Here is a 22,220-nt window from a genome sequence, read left to right on the forward strand (position 1 = left end):
AGCACGTCTCTGCAGCTGAAAAGTCAGTTGAAGACCTGGTAAAAGGAAGAAGACAGACAACAAGAAACCAGAAGAGAATCCTTGAAGGGAAAGATGACCTAGAGTACAAATGTGGTGCCTTCTGAAGAAGCGACATAAGGAAAAAAGTTAGGTTGAACTTTAAATTGTGTTTCCTGAAATTTTTTTTTTTTTAAAAGTTTATGTACCTTTTCCTCAGATTCTATGAATGCTAGTATTATGAAATTTTGCACATATATTTCTATAAACCTAATAAACATTGTCTCAAGAGCAAATTTTGAAATTCTGATTGCAAGCTGAGATATAGGGCAAAGTGCTTGGAATTTTGCATGAATTTAAAATTGTACTTGTGGAATTATAATTAAAAAATTATGAAAATTCTCCTATTAGACCTATTCCAAAAACCTCATGACAGAAGCTTACAACATATAAAGAGATGAAACAGAGAAATTTTTGTAGAAATATCTTGAATACTTTCTGAGAAAAAGGAACATATATTATTTTTTGAAAATAAAACTTCAAATTTCATTAAAAAGTGAATGTATATAATCAAAGGATTTTATATGTAAATGTGTTACTTTCGTGTAAAGCATGGTATAAATTGCCTTATCTCCAAAACTGTGGATTTGGTGCATTTTTGACATAGTGTGTGTTTTTCATCAGAATTTACTTGGCTATCCAGCACCTGGCAGCCCAGAAATCTTTCCATGACAGTCACCCGCTTGCACTGCTAACACATTTCCCACCACTTTGACAAAGGAAGTAGTAATGCAGTCAACCATGTTGTTGATCTGATATGAAACAATAGCTCACTAAATTATACAGAAATTATTGTAACCACCACACACCATAAACAAAACTAAGATGAACTGAAGACAAAATCGTGCCCAATAGATAGCAAGAAATGTACAGAAAGACACACGAGTTATCTGAAGATAGTACTTCGTGAACAAATTGGCCTGCCTTGAATAACTGTTGAGGATCAGTGAAGGGGTTAAATTCATTGGTAGAACATTTATGTTAGTTAATGACAGAAGCCCCCCCATGAACCATGGACCTTGCCGTTGGTGGGGAGGCTTGCGTGCCTCAGCGATACAGATGGCCGCACCGTAGGTGCAACCACAACGGAGGGGTATCTGTTGAGAGGCCAGACAAACATGTGGTTCCTGAAGAGGGGCAGCAGCCTTTTCAGTAGTTGCAGGGGCAACAGTCTGGATGATTGACTGATCTGGCCTTGTAACATTAACCAAAACGGCCTTGCTGTGCTGGTACTGCGAACGGCTGAAAGCAAGGGGAAACTACAGCCGTAATTTTTCCCGAGGACATGCAGCTCTACTGTATGATTAAATGATGATGGCGTCCTCTTGGGTAAAATATTCCGGAGGTAAAATAGTCCCCCATTCGGATCTCCGGGCGGGGACTACTCAAGAGGACGTCGTTATCAGGAGAAAGAAAGCTGGCGTTCTACGGATCGGAGCGTGGAATGTCAGATCACTTAATCGGGCAGGTAGGTTAGAAAATTTAAAAAGGGAAATGGATAGGTTAAAGTTAGATATAGTGGGAATTAGTGAAGTTCGGTGGCAGGAGGAACAAGACTTTTGGTCAGGTGATTACAGGGTTATAAATACAAAATCAAATAGGGGTAATGCAGGAGTAGGTTTAATAATGAATAAAAAAATAGGAGTGCGGGTTAGCTACTACAAACAGCATAGTGAACGCATTATTGTGGCCAAGATAGACACAAAGCCCATGCCTACTACAGTAGTACAAGTTTATATGCCAACTAGCTCTGCAGATGATGAAGAAATAGATGAAATGTATGACGAGATAAAAGAAATTATTCAGGTAGTGAAGGGAGACGAAAATTTAATAGTCATGGGTGACTGGAATTCGTCAGTAGGAAAAGGGAGAGAAGGAAACATAGTAGGTGAATATGGATTGGGGGGAAGGAATGAAAGAGGAAGCCGCCTTGTAGAATTTTGCACAGAGCATAACTTAATCATAGCTAACACTTGGTTCAAGAATCATGAAAGGAGGCTGTATACATGGAAGAAGCCAGGAGATACTGACAGGTTTCAGATAGATTATATAATGGTAAGACAGAGATTTAGGAACCAGGTTTTAAATTGTAAGACATTTCCTGGGGCAGATGTGGATTCTGACCACAATCTATTGGTTATGAACTGCAGATTGAAACTGAAGAAACTGCAAAAAGGTGGGAATTTAAGGAGATGGGACCTGGATAAACTGAAAGAACCAGAGGTTGTAGAGAGTTTCAGGGAGAGCATAAGGGAACAATTGACAGGAATGGGGGAAAGAAATACAGTAGAAGAAGAATGGGTAGCTCTGAGGGATGAAGTGGTGAAGGCAGCAGACGATCAAGTAGGTAAAAAGACGAGGGCTAATAGAAATCCTTGGGTAACAGAAGAAATATTGAATTTAATTGATGAAAGGAGAAAATATAAAAATGCAGTAAATGAAGCAGGCAAAAAGGAATACAAACGTCTCAAAAATGAGATCGACAGGAAGTGCAAAATGGCTAAGCAGGGATGGCTAGAGGACAAATGTAAGGATTTAGAGGCTTGTCTCACTAGGGGTAAGATAGATACTGCCTACAGGAAAATTAAAGAGACCTTTGGAGAGAAGAGAACCACTTGTATGAATATCAAGAGCTCAGATGGAAACCCAGTTCTAAGCAAAGAAGGGAAGGTAGAAAGGTGGAAGGAGTATATAGAGGGTTTATACAAGGGAGATGTACTTGAGGACTATATTATGGAAATGGAAGAGGATGTAGATGAAGACGAAATGGGAGATAAGATACTGCGTGAAGAGTTTGACAGAGCATTGAAAGACCTGAGTCGAAACAAGGCCCCGGGAGTAGACAACATTCCACTAGAACTACTGATGGCCTCGGGAGAGCCAGTCATGACAAAACTCTACCATCTGGTGAGCACGATGTATGAGACAGGCGAAATACCCTCAGATTTCAAGAAGAATATAATAATTCCAATCCCAAAGAAAGCAGGTGTTGACAGATGTGAAAATTACCGAACTATCAGTTTAATAAGTCACAGCTGCAAAATACTAACGCGAATTCTTTACAGACGAATGGAAAAACTGGTAGAAGCTGACCTCGGGGAAGATCAGTTTGGATTCCGTAGGAATGTTGGAACACGTGAGGCAATACTGACCTTACGACTTATCTTGGAAGAAAGATTAAGAAAAGGCAAACCTACGTTTCTAGCATTTGTAGACTTAGAGAAAGCTTTTGACAATGTTGACTGGAATACTCTCTTTCAAATTCTGAAGGTGGCAGGGGTAAAATACAGGGAGCGAAAGGCTATTTACAATTTGTACAGAAACCAGATGGCAGTTATAAGAGTCGAGGGGCATGAAAGGGAAGCAGTGGTTGGGAAAGGAGTGAGACAGGGTTGTAGCCTCTCCCCGATGTTATTCAATCTGTATATTGAGCAAGCAGTAAAGGAAACAAAAGAAAAATTCGGAGTAGGTATTAAAATTCATGGAGAAGAAGTAAAAACTTTGAGGTTCGCCGATGACATTGTAATTCTGTCAGAGACAGCAAAGGACTTGGAAGAGCAGTTGAACGGAATGGACAGTGTCTTGAAAGGAGGATATAAGATGAACATCAACACAAGCAAAACGAGGATAATGGAATGTGGTCAAATTAAGTCGGGTGATGCTGAGGGAATTAGATTAGGAAATGAGACACTTAAAGTAGCAAAGGAGTTTTGCTATTTAGGGAGTAAAATAACCGATGATGGTCGAAGTAGAGAGGATATAAAATGTAGACTGGCAATGGCAAGGAAAGCGTTTCTCAAGAAGAGAAATTTGTTAACATCGAGTATAGATTTAGGTGTCAGGAAGTCGTTTCTGAAAGTATTTGTATGGAGTGTAGCCATGTATGGAAGTGAGACATGGACGATAACTAGTTTGGACAAGAAGAGAATAGAAGCTTTCGAAATGTGGTGCTACAGAAGAATGCTGAAGATAAGGTGGGTAGATCACGTAACTAATGAGGAGGTATTGAATAGGATTGGAGAGAAGAGAAGTTTGTGGCACAACTTGACTAGAAGAAGGGATCGGTTGGTAGGACATGTTTTGAGGCATCAAGGGATCACCAATTTAGCATTGGAGGGCAGCGTGGAGGGTAAAAATCGTAGAGGGAGACCAAGAGATCAATACACTAAGCAGATTCAGAAGGATGTAGGTTGCAGTAGGTACTGGGAGATGAAGAAGCTTGCACAGGATAGAGTAGCATGGAGAGCTGCATCAAACCAGTCTCAGGACTGAAGACCACAACAACAACAATGACAGAAGTGGACACAATACTGATCTCTGTTGGAACTAACTTGTTCAGTTCCTCCATTTTGAGTTAAGTTCTGTACCTATGATTGTCAATGTGATTCTCTGCTTTCTGTTGAGGGTAAGAAGGATGCCATTAGTGCTATAACATTTTAGTTTGCCAAGCAGGATTTTGTGGTTCAGACCAAGGCTTTAACAAGCCACAGAATAAATCTTCAAGATGTATTTTCTTTTTTAGCTATGCCATGCAATCATATGACTTTGTATGGCATTTAATGGCAGTTAAAGAGCTCTCTCTTCAGAAAAATGATATAGTATTCTATCATAGGTCTTTTCAGGAAAGCTACTGAAAAGACAGAGGAATGAAGTGGGTTTAATTAGAGATGGTTTGCCTACCTCCTGTTTTGAAGGTAGACATTTAAGCCTATCAGGAAGCGTGCTCTGCATCATTGACACATTAATGGTATTGCTATCATGTCAGTAAAAATTTTTAATATTCAGTTACAAAAACTTCCATAGCCACAACAATTACTGCTTTTTAGGGATGTAGTGAATTCTTAGACGTGAGCACTAGATTGAGTGGCCACTGATTTCAGTGTAATGTCTTTCCTCCTAACTCCATTTATTTGTTATACTTCTTTGTTCTTGTAATTGTTTATGCATTTAGTCTTTGCTTTCTTTGTACCCAGTGCATGTGTTACATTTTTTTACAATTACAGACTGGAGTTTTTTACAATACTGATGGTATTGGAGTTTCAACTTCTGATTACAGTTTGTCCTCTGAATTATGTAGTCTTCTTTTTCTAGCATAAGATGCTTTAATCCCAAAAGTTATCAATCTCTCCTGCTTTTAATTAATCTTCCCTCATTTGTTTTAGGGTGAAAAGTTGTCAAAGGTGTTTCAGGAATAAATAGTTTCTCTGTAACAGTATGATTGAGTCATTGCTTATGATTCTGTGATAGAATACTTCTCTTTTACATTCATTCACATATTTTTCCATAAATTCCATCACAAAGGAAAACCTATAGGGGTATGGAACCATTATAAATTAACAGGCTGAAGTAACCACACAAGGCTACTTCTGTAAGGTATACCAACAACAAATTAAGACTAGTGCTAATCTACTCTCATGGATGATTACTGTAATTAATTCTAAATTACTTTATATTTCTTACATGGAAAACATTTAACAGTATTATGGAAAGGCGAGATCACTACTCGCTGTAAAGATGACATGTTGAGTTGCAGGCAGGCACAATGTAAAGACAGTTACACATTGAGCTTTTGGTCAAAGCCTTCTTCAGAAAGGAAACAGACACATTCACACATGACCATTCAGAAAGCAACAGCATTGAATGGAATCAGGAATTCGGAATGAGGCGAGGAAGGGGAGAGAGATAACAGGGTACAGACAGGAGGAGAGAAGTGAGCACTACCTGACAGAGCATGCAGGGACAAGGCTGCCAGGCACAGCATTGGGTGGCTCTGGGGGCAGGATGGGGTGGAGTAAGCAGAAAAGGAGAGGAACATGGAAGGGATGACTGTGGGGGAGGGAGGGTGTGGGGAGAGTAGGTATGGAGAGCAGCAGAGGAGGGGGAAAGACCAGTGGATGTGTTGACAGAGAGCAGTGCACAGTGAGTGTGAGGGGACATAACTGGGAGGAGGTGATAGGGCAGGGGGCAAAAACAGTTGGGTGAGGGTGCAGAGACAGTAGGTTGAGGCTGGGATAATTTCAGGAGTGGAGAATGTGTTCTGAGTATCTGCACAGTTCAGAAAAGCTGGTGGTGGAGGGGAGGTCCAAAACAGTTACTTTCATAAGTCACTGCAGTTCCTCTTACAAACCTCAGATGCTGTATTATAGTATGCTGGTACTGTGGTTGTCAATTGCACAATTCATTCTCATTCTTTATCATAAATTCCATTAATGAGTATATGTGTCTGCATGTGAGGGTGAGAATCCCAAGGTCCCTGAAGAGGCTTCTTCAAGAGGTTCAGTTATCAGCTTTACACAATGTCTTTACTGTGTACTTTTGTAGAATAAATATTTTTATGAGCTTAGCTGCATTACTCCGGAAGATTATACCATAGAGCAATATTGAGAAAAGTATTTAAGAATCTCATCTGCAGGTCAGCACTACAAGTAAAATTTTTAATTGCAAATTAGGTAGAACTCAGTTTTTGGTTGTGTTATTCACATGCAGTACCATATAATCTATCTGAATGACAGGGGACTTTGTACCAACAGCCTCAGTGATTGCTGTGCACTTCTGATGTCTGTAAGTCACTTTTATTTGTTTCAAATTCTAGAATACAAGTCTTTGTACACTGTTTGCTGTGAACTAGTTTTAAATCTGTCCATTACTTTACTGGTAGTGTCTGGTGTGAATGTGTTTGGAATCTTTTTTAGCAAGCACCACAGTTTCTGAACAGTTCTTCACTATTTCAGGTATATCATGTATTTATGTCAAAACCATGAGTGGATCACCATATTTTTACATTTCCCCTTTATAAATTTAGTCTTATTACTTTTGTATCATTTGTTAATGCAACCTTTTCCCTTCTGTTGTCAAGATAAGACTTCAACTATTCAAAGGATACTTTTGATGCCACACTATTTTCATTACACTAGTAGACTTTTAAGATCCACATTGTTGAAGGCACTGGCAAGATCGCATAAAATGTCAGTACAGTAATTTTACTTGTTCAGTTTTATCAGAGCTGAGTTTATGCGGTTATATATTAGTTTCCTCAGCACAGTATCTTTGAGAAACCGAACTGAGCTGTTGTTAAAAGTTACTCTCAGAAAAGCGGTTCACAACTCTGTTGCAGGCTATATTCACGAAAATGTATGAGAACATGAGAAGAATACAGATGGATCTATAATAAGTGGTCACTTTGCTTATCTCTACATTTAAAATGTGGGTATTACTACAGCATCCTTCAGTCTTTCGGGAAATACACCTTGACTCATCAACTAGTTACAGACTTAACTAAAGTGTGACTCTATCAAGTCAGCATGAAAATTAGCTGAAATACTGTAATAGACAGATGAGTTACTTCTTTTTAGAGAGTTAATGATTTTTGTGATCTCTCATGCAGATAATTTGGCAAAAGGCATGTCTGGGGATGTTATGTGCAGTACCTTTCTAAGTAAGTCTAATAGATCTGCATTGTACCTTTCTAAGTAAGTCTAATAGATCTGCTTTTCAAGGTTGATTCTCTGTCCCCGTGTTTTCAGTTTTCAGCCACTGCTACAGAAAATTCAGTGAATTTAGTAACATTTACATAGAGATGTGCTTCCATCATAGAAAGTTTCAAAAAACATTCCATAAAATAGACATCAGAGGCGCTGCAACTTATTAGTGCCATCCTACATTAGGAGGTGATTTAAATCAAATTTTCTTTTTTTTTTTTTGTGAGTGGTATCTCAGTTATCAAGTAATGTTGTACAAGAGACTAAGCAAGTTGAAACACAATTCCCCACAAGTGTCACCACAATCCTCACATTACAAAACACAACATACAGAACCATAATTTACTTTTTAAAAGATTATAACCAATACACATAATCAAGTGTATTCACATTGAGAGCTTCTCTAACATCTCATGGCAAATATCATAAAATCCGAAGATTGTGTTTCAATATCACTAGGAACAGATTATATTTGTATTATTATGTATCTTGTTCCATAAAAACACGGGAGAACTGCCGTAAGTCAGTAACATCTTGCCACAATATTTCGGCACAAAGTCTTTTGGCCATCTTCAGGTGAGTACAGCTGTAGAAGTACTGGCGAATACGCGCTGAGCTCTGCTATTTAAAGCCAAAGGGGGCTGCACTGCACAAGTGCTGCACATATACTTTTTATGGAACAATCAGTATGGCGGGAAAATTTCAAACATCACATCAAGCAACTCTATGGGGAGGAAGTGATGGAATATAATCGAAGATTCGACAAATTGCGTGAAAGAAGAGCGAGGCTGCTGAGCTTGTTGACATTTTTAGTAAGTTGTAGAGATAACGTCATTATTCCTACATTTGCCAGAATTGTGCATTTTTTAAATACTGCTGCTGCTAACAACATCAAACGTAAAGCAAGCATGGCAGGTCAGAGAACGGATTCGTTTCAGTCGGCTGTGAATTAGATGCCGTGTCAAAGGATATGTTCTATATACATCTGGAATTGGCAGCAAGATTACCTTCTTTGTCATGGGATTGGGTCGACGGTGTGACATGGGCTAAAGCAAATTGGAGTCATGACAAGGCTGTGACAAGGCAAACAGCCAAGATTAACAGACTTTCTATGCAGATGCAACAGGAAGCCGCTCGACGATCTGTTGTTAATTTGACAGAGAAAGATTTTGATGATGCGACTATTTCTGTGTTAGAAAAAGGTCTGAATTTTGCCCCCACACCTGTTTCACCACAATTTGTAGACTTCGTCAGTGCCATTGAAGAAGCTGCATGCCATCTTGATACAGATAAAGCCGAGGAAGTCCGACGTGAGTCTTGTCGTGTGCTGACTAGAGGTGCACCTATGTAGAGTAATATCTCACCTATGGAAAGGAGAGCTCTCCGTAATTTAAGAGCAGATGTGGATACAGTTGTCTTAAAATGGGACAAAGGAAATTCTACGGTTCTTATGACAAAGGATGATTACGTCAATAAGATCAATGTTGTTTTATGTGATTCCACCTATCACAAAATTGATAAGGACCTCACGAGCCAAGTTATGCGAAAAACAGCAGAACTCTTGTCAAATAGTTCTCTATCGAAGGAGGTCATCAAGAGATTGAAACCAAATAGTGCGGTTCCTCCCAGTCTATATGGACTGCCTAAGATCTATAAGGAAAATGTACCATTACGTCCGATCGTGAGCAACATTGGGGCAGCCACCTACGACCTAGCAAAATTTCTGGCATCACTGCTTAAACCAGTTATAGGCAAATGCCCTCATCACATAAAAAACTCTAGTGATTTTATCAGCCGTATTCAGTCTTTACAGCTGCAAAGTAACAACTTGCTGGTCAGCCTGGATGTGGTTTCTCTCTTTACCAAGGTGCCTCTTGTAGATTCATTACACCTGATCGGTTACATAAACATGTTGTTGTTTGAGCATACTCTCTCTCTTCTACATATTTTACATTCAACAATGAATTTTATGAACAATCTGACGGTGTCGCCTTGGGGAGTCCTTTGTCTCCACTGGTGGCAAATCTTTTTATGGAAGATTTTGAAGAGAGAGCTCTCAACTCTGCCACTTTTAAACCGACAGTGTTTTGGCGTTACGTGGATGACACCTTTATAGTATGGCCTCATGGCGTGGATCGTCTCCAGGAATTTTTACATCATATGAATTCCATACATGAAAATATTAAGTTCACTAGGGAAACTGAAAAAGATGGTTGTTTGCCATTTTTAGATGTTCTGGTACGGCGCAAGAATGCTGGCAGACTTGGTCATTCATTGTATAGGAAACCGGCCCATACAGATTTGTATCTGCAAGCTACCAATTGCCATCCGGCACAAACAATGGGTGTCCTTAAAACTTTAATCCACCGTGCCCATACTATTTCTGACGACGACGGTCTTCAAGCGGAACTGAAACACCTGCAAAAAGTATTCCTGATGAATGGCTTTTCAACTAAGCAAGTGAACAGAGCTATGCAGTCCTACAAACGACGTAACAACGAAGAAGAAGAGGTCTTCAGGTCAACGGCTTATCTACCTTTTATTGGGAACATCTCATCACAGATAGGTAGAATATTGAGGAAGCATCAAGTTAGAGTCATCTTTCGCCCTCCTCCTAAAATATCATCACTGGTGGGATCCATTAAGGATGACCTGGGCCTACATAAATCAGGTGTCTACAAGATTCCGTGTGATTGCGGCAAGTCATATATAGGGCAGACAACAACAATGGTGCAGGAACGTATTGTGGAACACCAGCGGCATACTCGCCTTCTCCAACCCATCAAGTCCGCAATCGCTGAACATTGTAATTCATAGAGTGGCCAGTAGAAATGCAATGATTCAAAAATAGTGGCTCAAACATCAAATTTCTGGAGTTCAACTATAAATGAATCCATAGAAATAAAATTGTCAGATAGCAAGACTCTTATCAATCGAGTTAGCGGTTACCAGTTAAATTTCGCTTGGAATCCCATTGTAGAGAAACTTCATAGTCAACGTAGTTATCGGTATAAAGATGAAGATCGATCTGATATCGAAATGCCAAGTTTTCACCGCGGAGGGCGCCAGGCGCAGCGCATGGAGTTGTGAACGCGCACGCTAAAGAGTGCATGCGCAATGTAGCCCCATTTGGCTTTAAATAGCAGAGCTCAGCGCATATTCGCCAGTACTTCTACAGCTGTACTCACCTGAAGATGGCCAAAAGACTTTGTGCCGAAATATCGTGGCAAGATGTTACTGACTTATGGCAGTTCTCCCGTGTTTTTATGGAACAATCAGTATGCCGGGAAAATTTCGAACATCACATTATGTATCTTACATTTCCGTCAATAAAAGAATTGTATTTATTGGACGTTACTGATGTATGCTGTTATCTCAATTTTGTTTCTTAATAAACACAAATAAAGATTTTACAGCCACAGCATATTATTATAGCTTGTTATACTTTTCAAGTGTTGGAAAGTACTTCTAGAGTCAAGGCTTCACTTGATAATGTAAATGGGCCATATTTTGAAAGACGATCTTTCCACCTGAAAAGAAATGGTTGCTCATTTCAAAGTGGAGATTTGTTTTTAAGAATGATTGACAATTGCCACTTACTGCACCAATTGTCAATCCTCTCCAGCTCTTCCTGCATTTCACTACAGTATTCTGGCATTGCTTCTTCTTTCTTCTTCCTTGGCTCTGCAGCTCATGATGAGCCTTGGCCTCTTCTACAATTTCCTTCCATTTCTCTCAGTCCTTTGCCAATACTCACCAATTTCTATATCCCTTCTTCCTAAGATCTTCGATTACTCCATCTTCACATCTGGCTCTTGGTTGACCACATCGTCTCTACCTTCCTGGCTTTCCTTGTAATATTCTTTTTGGTACTTCTGTATCATTCATGCGAACCACATGTCCCACCCACCTCAGTCTGGATGATTTCACTATCCTTCTGATGGGTTGGTCTTTGTATATGATATACAGCTCATGGTTGTATCTCCTCCTCCATCTTCCTCTTTTACAGATTAGGCCGATAATTCATCTAAGTACCTTTCTTTCAAGTGCATCCAGTGTTTCAATATCTTTAGTTGTTAATGTCCTGGCTTCAGAGGCATATGTAAGCACTGGTCATATAAGTGATTTATAGACAGTTAATTTAGTGGTACGAGTCAGGAGCCTTGAAGATAGAAGTTTTGTTAGGGCAAAATAGGCTCTATAGGCCAGTATTAATCTCTGCTTAATTTCGTAGGAGGTATCTTTTAGATGCGTAACTGTCGAGCCCAGGTACTTGAAATGTTCAACTCTCTCAAACGTATAATTGCCCATTGTTATTACATTTGGCATATTTTTTCTATGTGCTTTTCCAGCTGCCATATATTTTGTTTTTTGTTCATTAATAATTAACACCATCTTCCTACTAGCCTGTTCGAGAGCTGTAAATGGCTCTTCCATTGCTTTTTGGGTTCTTGCTATTAAATCTACGTCATCCGCATAGGCCAATATCTGCACTGATTTATAGAAGATCGTTCCCCTATTCAGATGGTCTGCGTTTCTCATCACCTTCTCCAGGGTAGCACTACAGAGAAGACAGGCCAATGCATCCCCTTGTCACACTCCGTTTTTAATACTCAATGTATTGGACATCATTCCTCATATTCTTACACTACCTTGCGTTTCACTCATTGTCATTCACACCAACCTTACCAACTTTCTCGAGATTCCCAGTTCATCTAGAGCTTGATATAACTGCTCTCTATTTATGCTATCATAAGCTGCTTTGAAATCTATAAAGAGGTGATGCATGCCAACCCCAAATTCGTTTGTTTTTCCAAGATTTGTCTTAAGGTGAATATTTGATCTATACTTGACTTCCCGGGAAGGAATCCACATTGGTACTGCCCTGTCTCCCTCTGTATGATTGGGAGTATTCTGTCAAATAGTATTTTAGAAAATATTTTGTATCCCAAATTAAGTAGTGTGATCCCTCTGTAATTGTCACACTCCATCTTATCTCCTTTCTTATATATGGGACATATGATACCCTCTTTCTATTGTTGGGGCATTTTCTCCTCTTCCCATATTCTGGTACCCGTTTCCAGAAGGCTTCGTTCCAGCTCTCTGCCTCCTTGCTTAAGGGGCTCCGGAAAGGCTCAAAATCATGAAAAGTTCAATTTTTACTTTTTTGCGTTTTCTGAACCTGCAGACTATTACCTTTTAATAGATATATAATTTATTCAATTCCGAAGACTACAACTATTTTTAAATTTTTTTTGAAATGTGTTCTACATGGGCATGACCCACTGTGGCGCTGTTAAACTGCTATCAAATGGTGTTATTATTAACGTCCGTGTTCATCAGGTACATTTTAGTGATGTGAGATAAAGTATGTGTTGTGGCTAACCTGTGATGGTTCAATGTATATCGCTGGTGTGATTGTCGATTGTTTCATGTTTATTTACTCTGTCGTTATCTCGAAAATATTCGTAATTAATTCTGTTTCTTGAGTCTCCGTTTTGTTGAAGTATAATAATGAGTAAAAGTAAAGTTATTAGAAATCCTCTGAAGGCTTTTAAGAAAAGGAGAAATGTTGGAAAGCCAAAGGTATGTGTTATTACTGTAAACAATAAAGATGATAACCAAGTGAGTGAACCTAACCTCTCAAGTACACCTGCCCATAGCAGTCAAAGTGGGAAAGAAAATACTTCACAGAAGAAGCTTGGTTCAATGAGTGAAAACTATGAATGTTTTATGGGCGAATCGGATGTGAATGAAATATTTGATATGTCGGTTCTCAAAGGAATTTTTTCAAACTGTGTAAGATGTATTCATTGTAGTGAAGTTGGTCTGGAACTCTCCATAATAAAGCACGTAGGACTTGCTAGTGAAATACAACTGAAATGTGATAAGTGTTCATACATGACCACCTTTTGGAACAGTGTTGCAGTAACTGCAACTGAAGAAAATGGTAGCAAAATCTACAAACACAACATTAGATTTGTTTATTCCTTGCGTTCAGTTGGTAAGGGTGCTACTGCAGGTGCAATTTTCTGTGGCATCATGAATCTTCCAAATCCCCCAACCAAGTTTACGACCTATAATAAATTAATAGGGTCTAAAGTAGAAGATGTCAGTATAGAATCTATGAAGAACGCTGTGGAAGAGGCAGTAATGGAAAATAATGGTAACAGAGATTTGACTGCAGCGTTCGATGGTACCTGGCATAAACGGGGACACACATCTCTTCATGGTGTAGTATCTGCCACCAGTATGTATACAGGGAAAGTTTTAGATGTAGCAGTAATATCAAAGTATTGTAGATGTCCACAAAAATATAAAGGTACACATGAAAATAATTGCAAAGCTAACTATAGTGGCAGTAGTGGAGGAATGGAAGTGGCTCGTGTTGCCAGTATATTCCAGTGTTCTGAGGCATGTGATAAAGTGCGATATGTTAATTACCTTGGTGACGGTGATTCTAAAAGTTTCAAACATGTTCAAGGACTGAAGCCCTATGGTGATGATGTTGTAGTGCAGAAATTTGAGTGTATTGGACACGTACAGAAGCGAATGGGAACAAGACTTCGGCGACTGAAAGCTTCGTACAAAAAACAAAAACTCAGTGATGGTAAAGGGTTGGATGGGAAGGGAAGGTTAACTGACAGTGTAATTGACAAAATACAGAACTATTATGGAATGGCTATTAGGCAAAATACACAAAGTGTCGACGAAATGAAGAAGGCTGTTTGGGTTCTTTTTTTTCATACTTCTTCAACCGATGAAAATCCCCAACATAGCTTGTGTCCCAAAGAAGAAGACAGTTGGTGTAAATATAACAAAGGATTGCTAACTGGTGAAGTGTACACTCATAAGCATAGTCTCCCTCATGCAATAATGGAGGTGATAAAACCTATTTTCAGAGACTTAGCAGCACCTGAACTGTTGAAAAAGTGTATTCACGGAAAAACTCAAAACCCCAATGAAAGTGTAAATAGTGTTATATGGTCAAGAATCCCCAAGACTGTATTTGTTGGAATAGAAACACTTCACTTTGGTGTGTATGATGCTGTTGCGACTTTCAATGATGGCAACATTGTAAGGTGCAAGGTATTTAGAAATATGGGAATGAAGATAGGTTCTAACATGGTACGAGCAATGCTTGCTTTAGACAAGGAACACCTTCGGGCTGCAGACAGGGCTGTAAAGAGTCTAGAAATACAAGCAAGAGTAAACAGGAGGAGGAACAAGAGGAAACTGGAGGAGGAGTTTGCAGAGGATGAAGATAATCCATCCTATGGACCTGGAATGCACTAAAAAGTTAATCCAATCTTTGTCGCTCGATTCCCAAAACTTTTATTTTCTCATACTAATTACATGTTTTCTAAGGATCTTCCCAACATATTTGTTTCAAACTTTCAGTAAATGTTACACAGTACCTTCTGCATAATTTAACACAGCCTTTTTCCAAAAAACTGTATATTTTTGAATATATAAATAAAAAATTGCAAAAAAATGTTGTGAATTTTCATTACAATTGAAAAAAAAAATCATCTTTAATAACTGAACTAAAATTTTGTAAAATCCCTGTGTTAAGTTGTAGCCCATATTCCAATAAATAATCTTTAAAAAGTTCAACTTCCTACCTCAAATACTTTGTGAGGAAAGATGTAATTTAAAAGCGTTATTTTAACATTGCAAGTATAGGGCGTTCCGGAGTCCCTTAAACAGCTCTGTTGGAATACCATCTGTCCCTGCCGCCTTGTTGTTTTTCAATTTCTTCATGGCAGTTTTCACTTCTTCTATATTTGGTGGAGTAGTGTTGTTGTCTGGGTTCTCTTCCTCATTCATTTCTGTTGGATTCCCTTGTGTAGTTATTCTAGGGTTGAGGAGACTGTCAAAACACCTGTGCCATCTTTCGAATATTCCCTTCTCTTCAATTATTATATTCCCTGTCTCATCTTTTATTAAGCTTGTTTTACTACCAAAGGCTTCCGTGCCGCATTCACCTCTCTATAGAATTTTCTTATTTCATTTTTGCTTCTTGTGAGCTCCATTTCTTTGACACTTGCTTTCACCCATTCCCTCTTTTTTCTTCGGCGAGTCCTCTTTCTATCCTCTGTTTTTCTTTGTATTCTTCTACTATCCTCCTCGTACAGTGTGATTGCAGTGTCCTTCTATATGTTTTGTCCTTTTGTTCAGTTACTATTTCGCATTCAGTATCAAACCATGATGGTCTTACTTCTCTTGAAGTATCTCTCTTGTCGATGTTTCCACCGGTTTTTTTTTTTAATTGCTTCCCACTGATCTTTGATATTGTTATATTCTCCAGCGTTTTCCAGAATCTGAGTTATCTTCTCCTGATACTGTTCTCTAACTTCCACTGATTCTAAAGTTGTTATATCATATTTCTGTGCCCAGGGTGGGACTCCTTTCGCTGTGTTAGATATCCTTGCCCTCACCCGTGCCCATACCAGATCAACCATGTGTTGATAGATTTGAGACACAAATTGGACCTATTGAACGTCATGAGTCTCAGTAGCCCAAACATGGATACAGATCATTTTCTGGCATTGCAACCTCCCAATATACAACAGCATCATCAATGATCAGTCTCATGAAGCTTCCATTGTTCCAGTTATGAGATACTTCATTCTTTTGCATTTATACATAATTTACATATTTCATTGCAGAGAATTGAAAATTTGCCATTCCTGCAGTAAGAGCAAATGTGCCGAATCAAGTACCATATACCAACTGATCAAAATCCTGAGAAGTCAGTTACATGGTCTCGGTTTTTCAACAATTACATTAAGGAGGTATGTGTCACAACTGTGTTCCCACTGCAAAAGAAACTAATAAGTTGGAGCATTTTGTATTGACACAAAAATCTGTCCATATTATACAATTGGAAAAGAACTTTATTATGTCAATGTTGAACAGCATTTCAAATCATCTACTATGGAAGTCAAAATGGAAAACAGAAATAAAAATAGCTATACTAAAGAATGCAGCAGACTTTGGTTTATTGGAAGGGTACTGCAAGAGTGCAGTCACTCTACAAAGGAGACTTAACAAAACACATGTGTACCTCATCTTAGAATATTGGGACAACTTGTACCATATGTGACTAATGGGGCTAATTGAATATGTACAAATAATAGCTGCAACAATAATCACAGGTATGTTTGACTCACAGAAGAGCATCATGAAAATGCTGAGAAACTTGAATTGGTGGACACCTTAAGATAGATGCCAATTATCCTACTTACGAAGTTTCAAGATACTGTATTGCGTGAAGAATCATGAAAGATACTTCAGCCACTTACATTTAACTCCTGTAGTGACCACAAAGACAAAATTTGACTAATTACAGTTCATAACGAGGCATTTGAGCACCGTTAAGTGACTGGAACGTGAACAGACCCCAACATGTGGTACAGTACTAAGTACTTTGTGCAATCCATTTCACAATGGTTTGCAGTGTATGAATGTATGTACGTGTAGAATAACCACCAAAACTTGTAGCTAAATTATGGGGTTTACATCTGGATGAAAACAGACTGGAAGGCATATATCCTACATTTCACAAATAAGCTGAACTCAAGAGTGCTTTGTTTTTTCTTTCTTCTCCAATGTGTACGGATAGAATGTGCCAGAGCTGCATATTTCTTTGTACTTCACCAATTGGGACACAGTAAAACAAATCTTAAATCACTTATCAAAATGGGCTGTGATAATAATTAGAAAATGGGCCAAATTAACTCTCCTCGAATAATTATTTGCTCAACTAAACACACTTCTTTTGTCTTTTTCTGTATTCGAAAAGATGTAATCAGCAAAAAAATAAATAAATAAACGATTGTAAGTTGAGAATTAATTCCAACTTCCAGGACATGAACAACCACCACATAATAATAGTAAATAATCATGCAATATTTTTTTCCTTCTCATATCTACATCTATACTCTGCAAATCGCTGTGTACTACATGGCAGACGGTACTTCGCTTTGTACCAGCTAGTGGGGTTTGCCATTATTACACGTATCCATCGCGGAACGTATGACTGAACGGCTCTGTAGTTAGTAGGGAGGGTAGGGTAGAATGCTAGGACAGTGGTCTAGTCTGTGTATTAGATGAGGTTGAAAAGAGATGATTTAGTCACATCAGCCGTCTATAGAATCCATTTAAGCTGCGGGGCGGTGGATCCTTGAAAATAGCCTGCATTGGGTGGGCTGTCACATAGTTGAGGGTTACACATGGAGGACGTTTGATAAAAATGTTATAATGATGTACATGGACGTAACTGAGAGTCAGGTTATGCGCACTTCTTACAATGCCAACTTTGTATAAGAAGTGAGAGTCATGTTTCGTCAACGATACACTTTTCGTAGAGTTCCAGAAACAGCGAGTTTGATATTTCGTACGTCATTCTTCGTTTCGTAACTCGATATCTATTAAATTTTGCTGCTTTAACAGTTATCTAGTTACCAAATAAGCAAATCTGGAATGTGATATCTTACTATAAAATTACGGACGAAATCAACTCACAAGAGTTTCAACCAGCCGCCAAATTCTAGCAACATATTTACAAACACGTAGTGTTGAAACATAGGACGATCATGACACGTAGTGTCATTCAAACCCGCAGAGTGCTCTGTAGTCGATTTTGAGTTGCGGATGATGTGAGATCAGCTGTAGTTGAAAATAGTAGACGACACTAAATTTTTTGAGATGCGGTCGCTTGGAATAACACTTATTAGCCTCGGATTAACTAGTATAGTAATTGGAAATGCATATTACCAAAAGAAACAGTTTTATCCGTCTATTGTGTACATCACAAAATCAAATCCGAGTATGGCGGTAGGTGCCAAGTCATTGTAATAATATTTATATCGTCAAAATTATTGTTTCTCTAATAGTTAACAACTTAGAAAGCACTGAAAACGATCTTTCATGTTTGCAGTTAGGCGTACACCATCATGGTTAACGATGATGCCTCTGAAATTTTTTTATGTGCGGTGTTTGTGTGACGCGATGTTTGTTTACAATTTCGCAGACGTAATTTATACGTGTTGTGAAAGGTAATGTGGTTTTTCAACCTGAGCGCCCCGATTACGTGAGCATTGCGCAAAGCTTAGAGTTACGTTTTGAGGATTGTTGTCGTTCAGCAACAAGTATGTCCAACAACAGTTAACGTTATCTTACACCAACATTTGTCTGTCATAGTACGGAGTACCTCAAATACCAGTAACGTGTATCACATAAAGTATTAGCTGCTTAATAATTTTAAAGAAATAATATAACTGTTCACAGGTTGAACACACACATGCTTACAAGGAGAAAATAGCTGTATTTATGGACGGAGGCGATTTGAAATGCTAGGGCCAAGGATAAGAATATGCAGATCAGCTGTTTAATTATCACCATTGACAGTATAAAACAGCATCAGCAAAAATTTAATTTGACACATTCTCGCCAGTAAATGCTCCTCATAGAAGTTCCAGTTCACACAAATCATGTCAAACTTTCAGGAATTTAATTGCGTACTCCATTTACAGCTTGCATATCATGGATGTATAAGAAAGCTCACCTAGTATTTTCGATCAGACAATAAGCCTCATAACTGATGAGAATGAATTTGTAATAAATACAAGAAAATGGAATGTCAGAAAATGTATTATGATTAATAGAACATTGCTTTGAAATAATGACAACTGAACATATAGGCCTACCCTAATTTATTTACAAACTAACATTACATTACTGTAGAACCAGCAGTCTGCCCAGGTGGTCCTGTGGAAAAGTGTGTACCTGGAGAGGAACGAAACCCAGTCATACCACTGAATATTTGCCTGCCTTTATAGTAGTGTACACCTGTCAGTGATATGGATAGTCTCCAGGAATGACAAGTGGTTCAGATTCCACATCAAACTGTAGATCCCCTATCCACAGTAGTATTTATTGTGATGCTTAGGGAGACACAAATCGACCATGTCCCAACCATTTGAAAGACAGGTCACTCACTTGTCATACACAAAAAAATGAAATTATACATTACAGGTTCTATAGGTGAGTTAATTTTATGTTGAGCAAGTCTTCCAATGTCGTTGATTTGAAAACAAAACAAGTTAGTAGTGCTCTGTTTACAAAACACTGTGTGATTAAAAAAAAAAGATAATACTATGAATTACATTAATATGAGGCAACAATGAAGGCATTAACATTGCATTTATAAAAGTAATGTCCAAGGAATCCTATGTGTGATTATCATTTGCGTGTTCTGTGAATGTATGTCAGTCATGCAATGAAAACAGCTTCTCTGAGTCCTATGAGCATTATTTGATGACTCAGCTGCCTTCTCTCCATATATTTTATAAGTTGTCTGTTTCAGTGTTTTCCAGCAAGGTTCAGTATCTAAAATATACACTCCTGGAAATTGAAATAAGAACACTGTGAATTCATTGTCCCAGGAAGGGGAAACTTTATTGACACATTCCTGGGGTCAGATACATCACATGATCACACTGACAGAACCACAGGCACATAGACACAGGCAACAGAACATGCACAATGTCGGCACTAGTACAGTGTACATCCACCTTTCGCAGCAATGCAGGCTGCTATTCTCCCATGGAGACGATCGTAGAGATGCTGGATGTAGTCCTGTGGAACGGCTTGCCATGCCATTTCCACCTGGCGCCTCAGTTGGACCAGCGTTCGTGCTGGACGTGCAGACCGCGTGAGACGACGTTTCATCCAGTCCCAAACATGCTCAATGGGGGACAGATCCGGAGATCTTGCTGGCCAGGGTAGTTGACTTACACCTTCTAGAGCACGTTGGGTGGCACGGGATACATGCGGACGTGCATTGTCCTGTTGGAACAGCAAGTTCCCTTGCCGGTCTAGGAATGGTAGAACGATGGGTTCGATGACGGTTTGGATGTACCGTGCACTATTGAGTGTCCCCTCGACGATCACCAGTGGTGTACGGCCAGTGTAGGAGATCGCTCCCCACACCATGATGCCGGGTGTTGGCCCTGTGTGCCTCGGTCGTATGCAGTCCTGATTGTGGCGCTCACCTGCACGGCGCCAAACACGCATACGACCATCATTGGCACCAAGGCAGAAGCGACTGTCATCGCTGAAGACGACACGTCTCCATTCGTCCCTCCATTCACGCCTGTCGCGACACCACTGGAGGCGGGCTGCACGATGTTGGGGCGTGAGCGGAAGACGGCCTAACGGTGTGCGGGACCGTAGCCCAGCTTCATGGAGACGGTTGCGAATGGTCCTCGCCGATACCCCAGGAGCAACAGTGTCCCTAATTTGCTGGGAAGTGGCAGTGCGGTCCCCTACGGCACTGCGTAGGATCCTACGGTCTTGGCGTGCATCCGTGCGTCGCTGCGGTCCGGTCCCAGGTCGACGGGCACGTGCACCTTCCGCCGACCACTGGCGACAACATCGATGTACTGTGGAGACCTCATGCCCCACTTGTTGAGCAATTCGGCGGTACGTCCACCCGGCCTCCCGCATGCCCACTATACGCCCTCGCTCAAAGTCCGTCAACTGCACATACGGTTCACGTCCACGCTGTCGCGGCATGCTACCAGTGTTAAAGACTGCGATGGAGCTCCGTATGCCATGGCAAGCTGGCTGCCACTGACGGCGGTGGTGCACAAATGCTGCGCAGCTAGCGCCATTCGACGGCCAACACCGCGGTTCCTGGTGTGCCCGCTGTGCCGTGCGTGTGATCATTGCTTGTACAGCCCTCTCGCAGTGTCCGGAGCAAGTATGGTGGGTCTGACACACCGGTGTCAATGTGTTCTTTTTTCCATTTCCAGGAGTGTAGTAATAACTCAGCAATATTTGAGTATTGTAAGCTACAATCATTGATTAGTATATAGTGGGATATAAAATGAAATGACAAAGCGTCTAATACTGAAAGAGGACAGTGCTTGCTATGTCATCTTTAGCCAGATATGCTCATCAAATAGTGTATGATGAGCATCTCCTGCATTTTACCCTTAGTTTGGTAGTTACTGGGGGTCAACAGAACCTGTCGGTATTGTGGCATGCGTCATAAGAAATGCACAACTGAAAGAGAAATGGGAAATACGGAAGCGTCCGATCCCGCCCGTCTGCTTTGACCCATGACGTCACAAATATGGCAGAAACAAAAACAAACACACACACTTTCCACAAGAAGCCTAATGACACTAACGGGACAAGCGCGGGAAATGGGGTGTTTTGGGTGGGGGGCAAACTAAATATAAACAAATTTAGACGCCTTGCGTAGCTACAACGTGTAAGTGAAGACAGCCATGCGTGAATACGCACCCACCTCCCCAGGGGTCGTAACCCCTGCAACCCATAGAAGATAAAGATGCTTCAGTAGCTGATTAGTGTTTTTTGTCTTTTTTTTAAAAAAAACTCACGGGATACAACGAACAGATCAGAAAGATAAATATAATAAACTAAAACAGAAATTGGAGGAAACAGATAATTAAAATAAGTAATAAGTGTTTTTAAATTAAAAAAAAAAAAATTCACGAGATAGAACGAACAGATCAGAAAAGTAAATAAAATAAGATAAAACAGAACTGGAGACAGCCACACTCAAACCAAACTCCGCGCCGTCATGACGTCACACACGACAACACCCTTACGTCACGGGTCAAAGCCGACGCGTGGGATCGGACGCTT

The 22,220-nt window shown here is 39.8% G+C and overlaps 1 protein-coding gene across 4 annotated transcripts in view; it reads left to right on the forward strand.

Annotated features, from left to right (window-relative positions):
* Positions 1-18,162: 18,162 nt before the first annotated feature.
* LOC126259587 (E3 ubiquitin-protein ligase synoviolin-like) overlaps positions 18,163-22,220 on the forward strand; it is an 80,930-nt gene continuing 76,872 nt past the window's right edge. For 2 of the 4 annotated variants that reach the window (XM_049956496.1, XM_049956498.1), the window contains exon 1: positions 18,163-18,377. In XM_049956496.1, the coding sequence (XP_049812453.1) occupies positions 18,249-18,377 (129 nt within the window). In that variant the 5' untranslated portion in view covers positions 18,163-18,248. The remainder of the gene's footprint in view (positions 18,378-22,220) is intronic. The other 2 variants (XM_049956497.1, XM_049956499.1) reach the window with 1 other exon arrangement.

The sequence above is a fragment of the Schistocerca nitens genome, chromosome 5 (assembly GCF_023898315.1).
Source record: "Schistocerca nitens isolate TAMUIC-IGC-003100 chromosome 5, iqSchNite1.1, whole genome shotgun sequence".
Lineage (NCBI taxonomy): Eukaryota > Metazoa > Arthropoda > Insecta > Orthoptera > Acrididae > Schistocerca > Schistocerca nitens.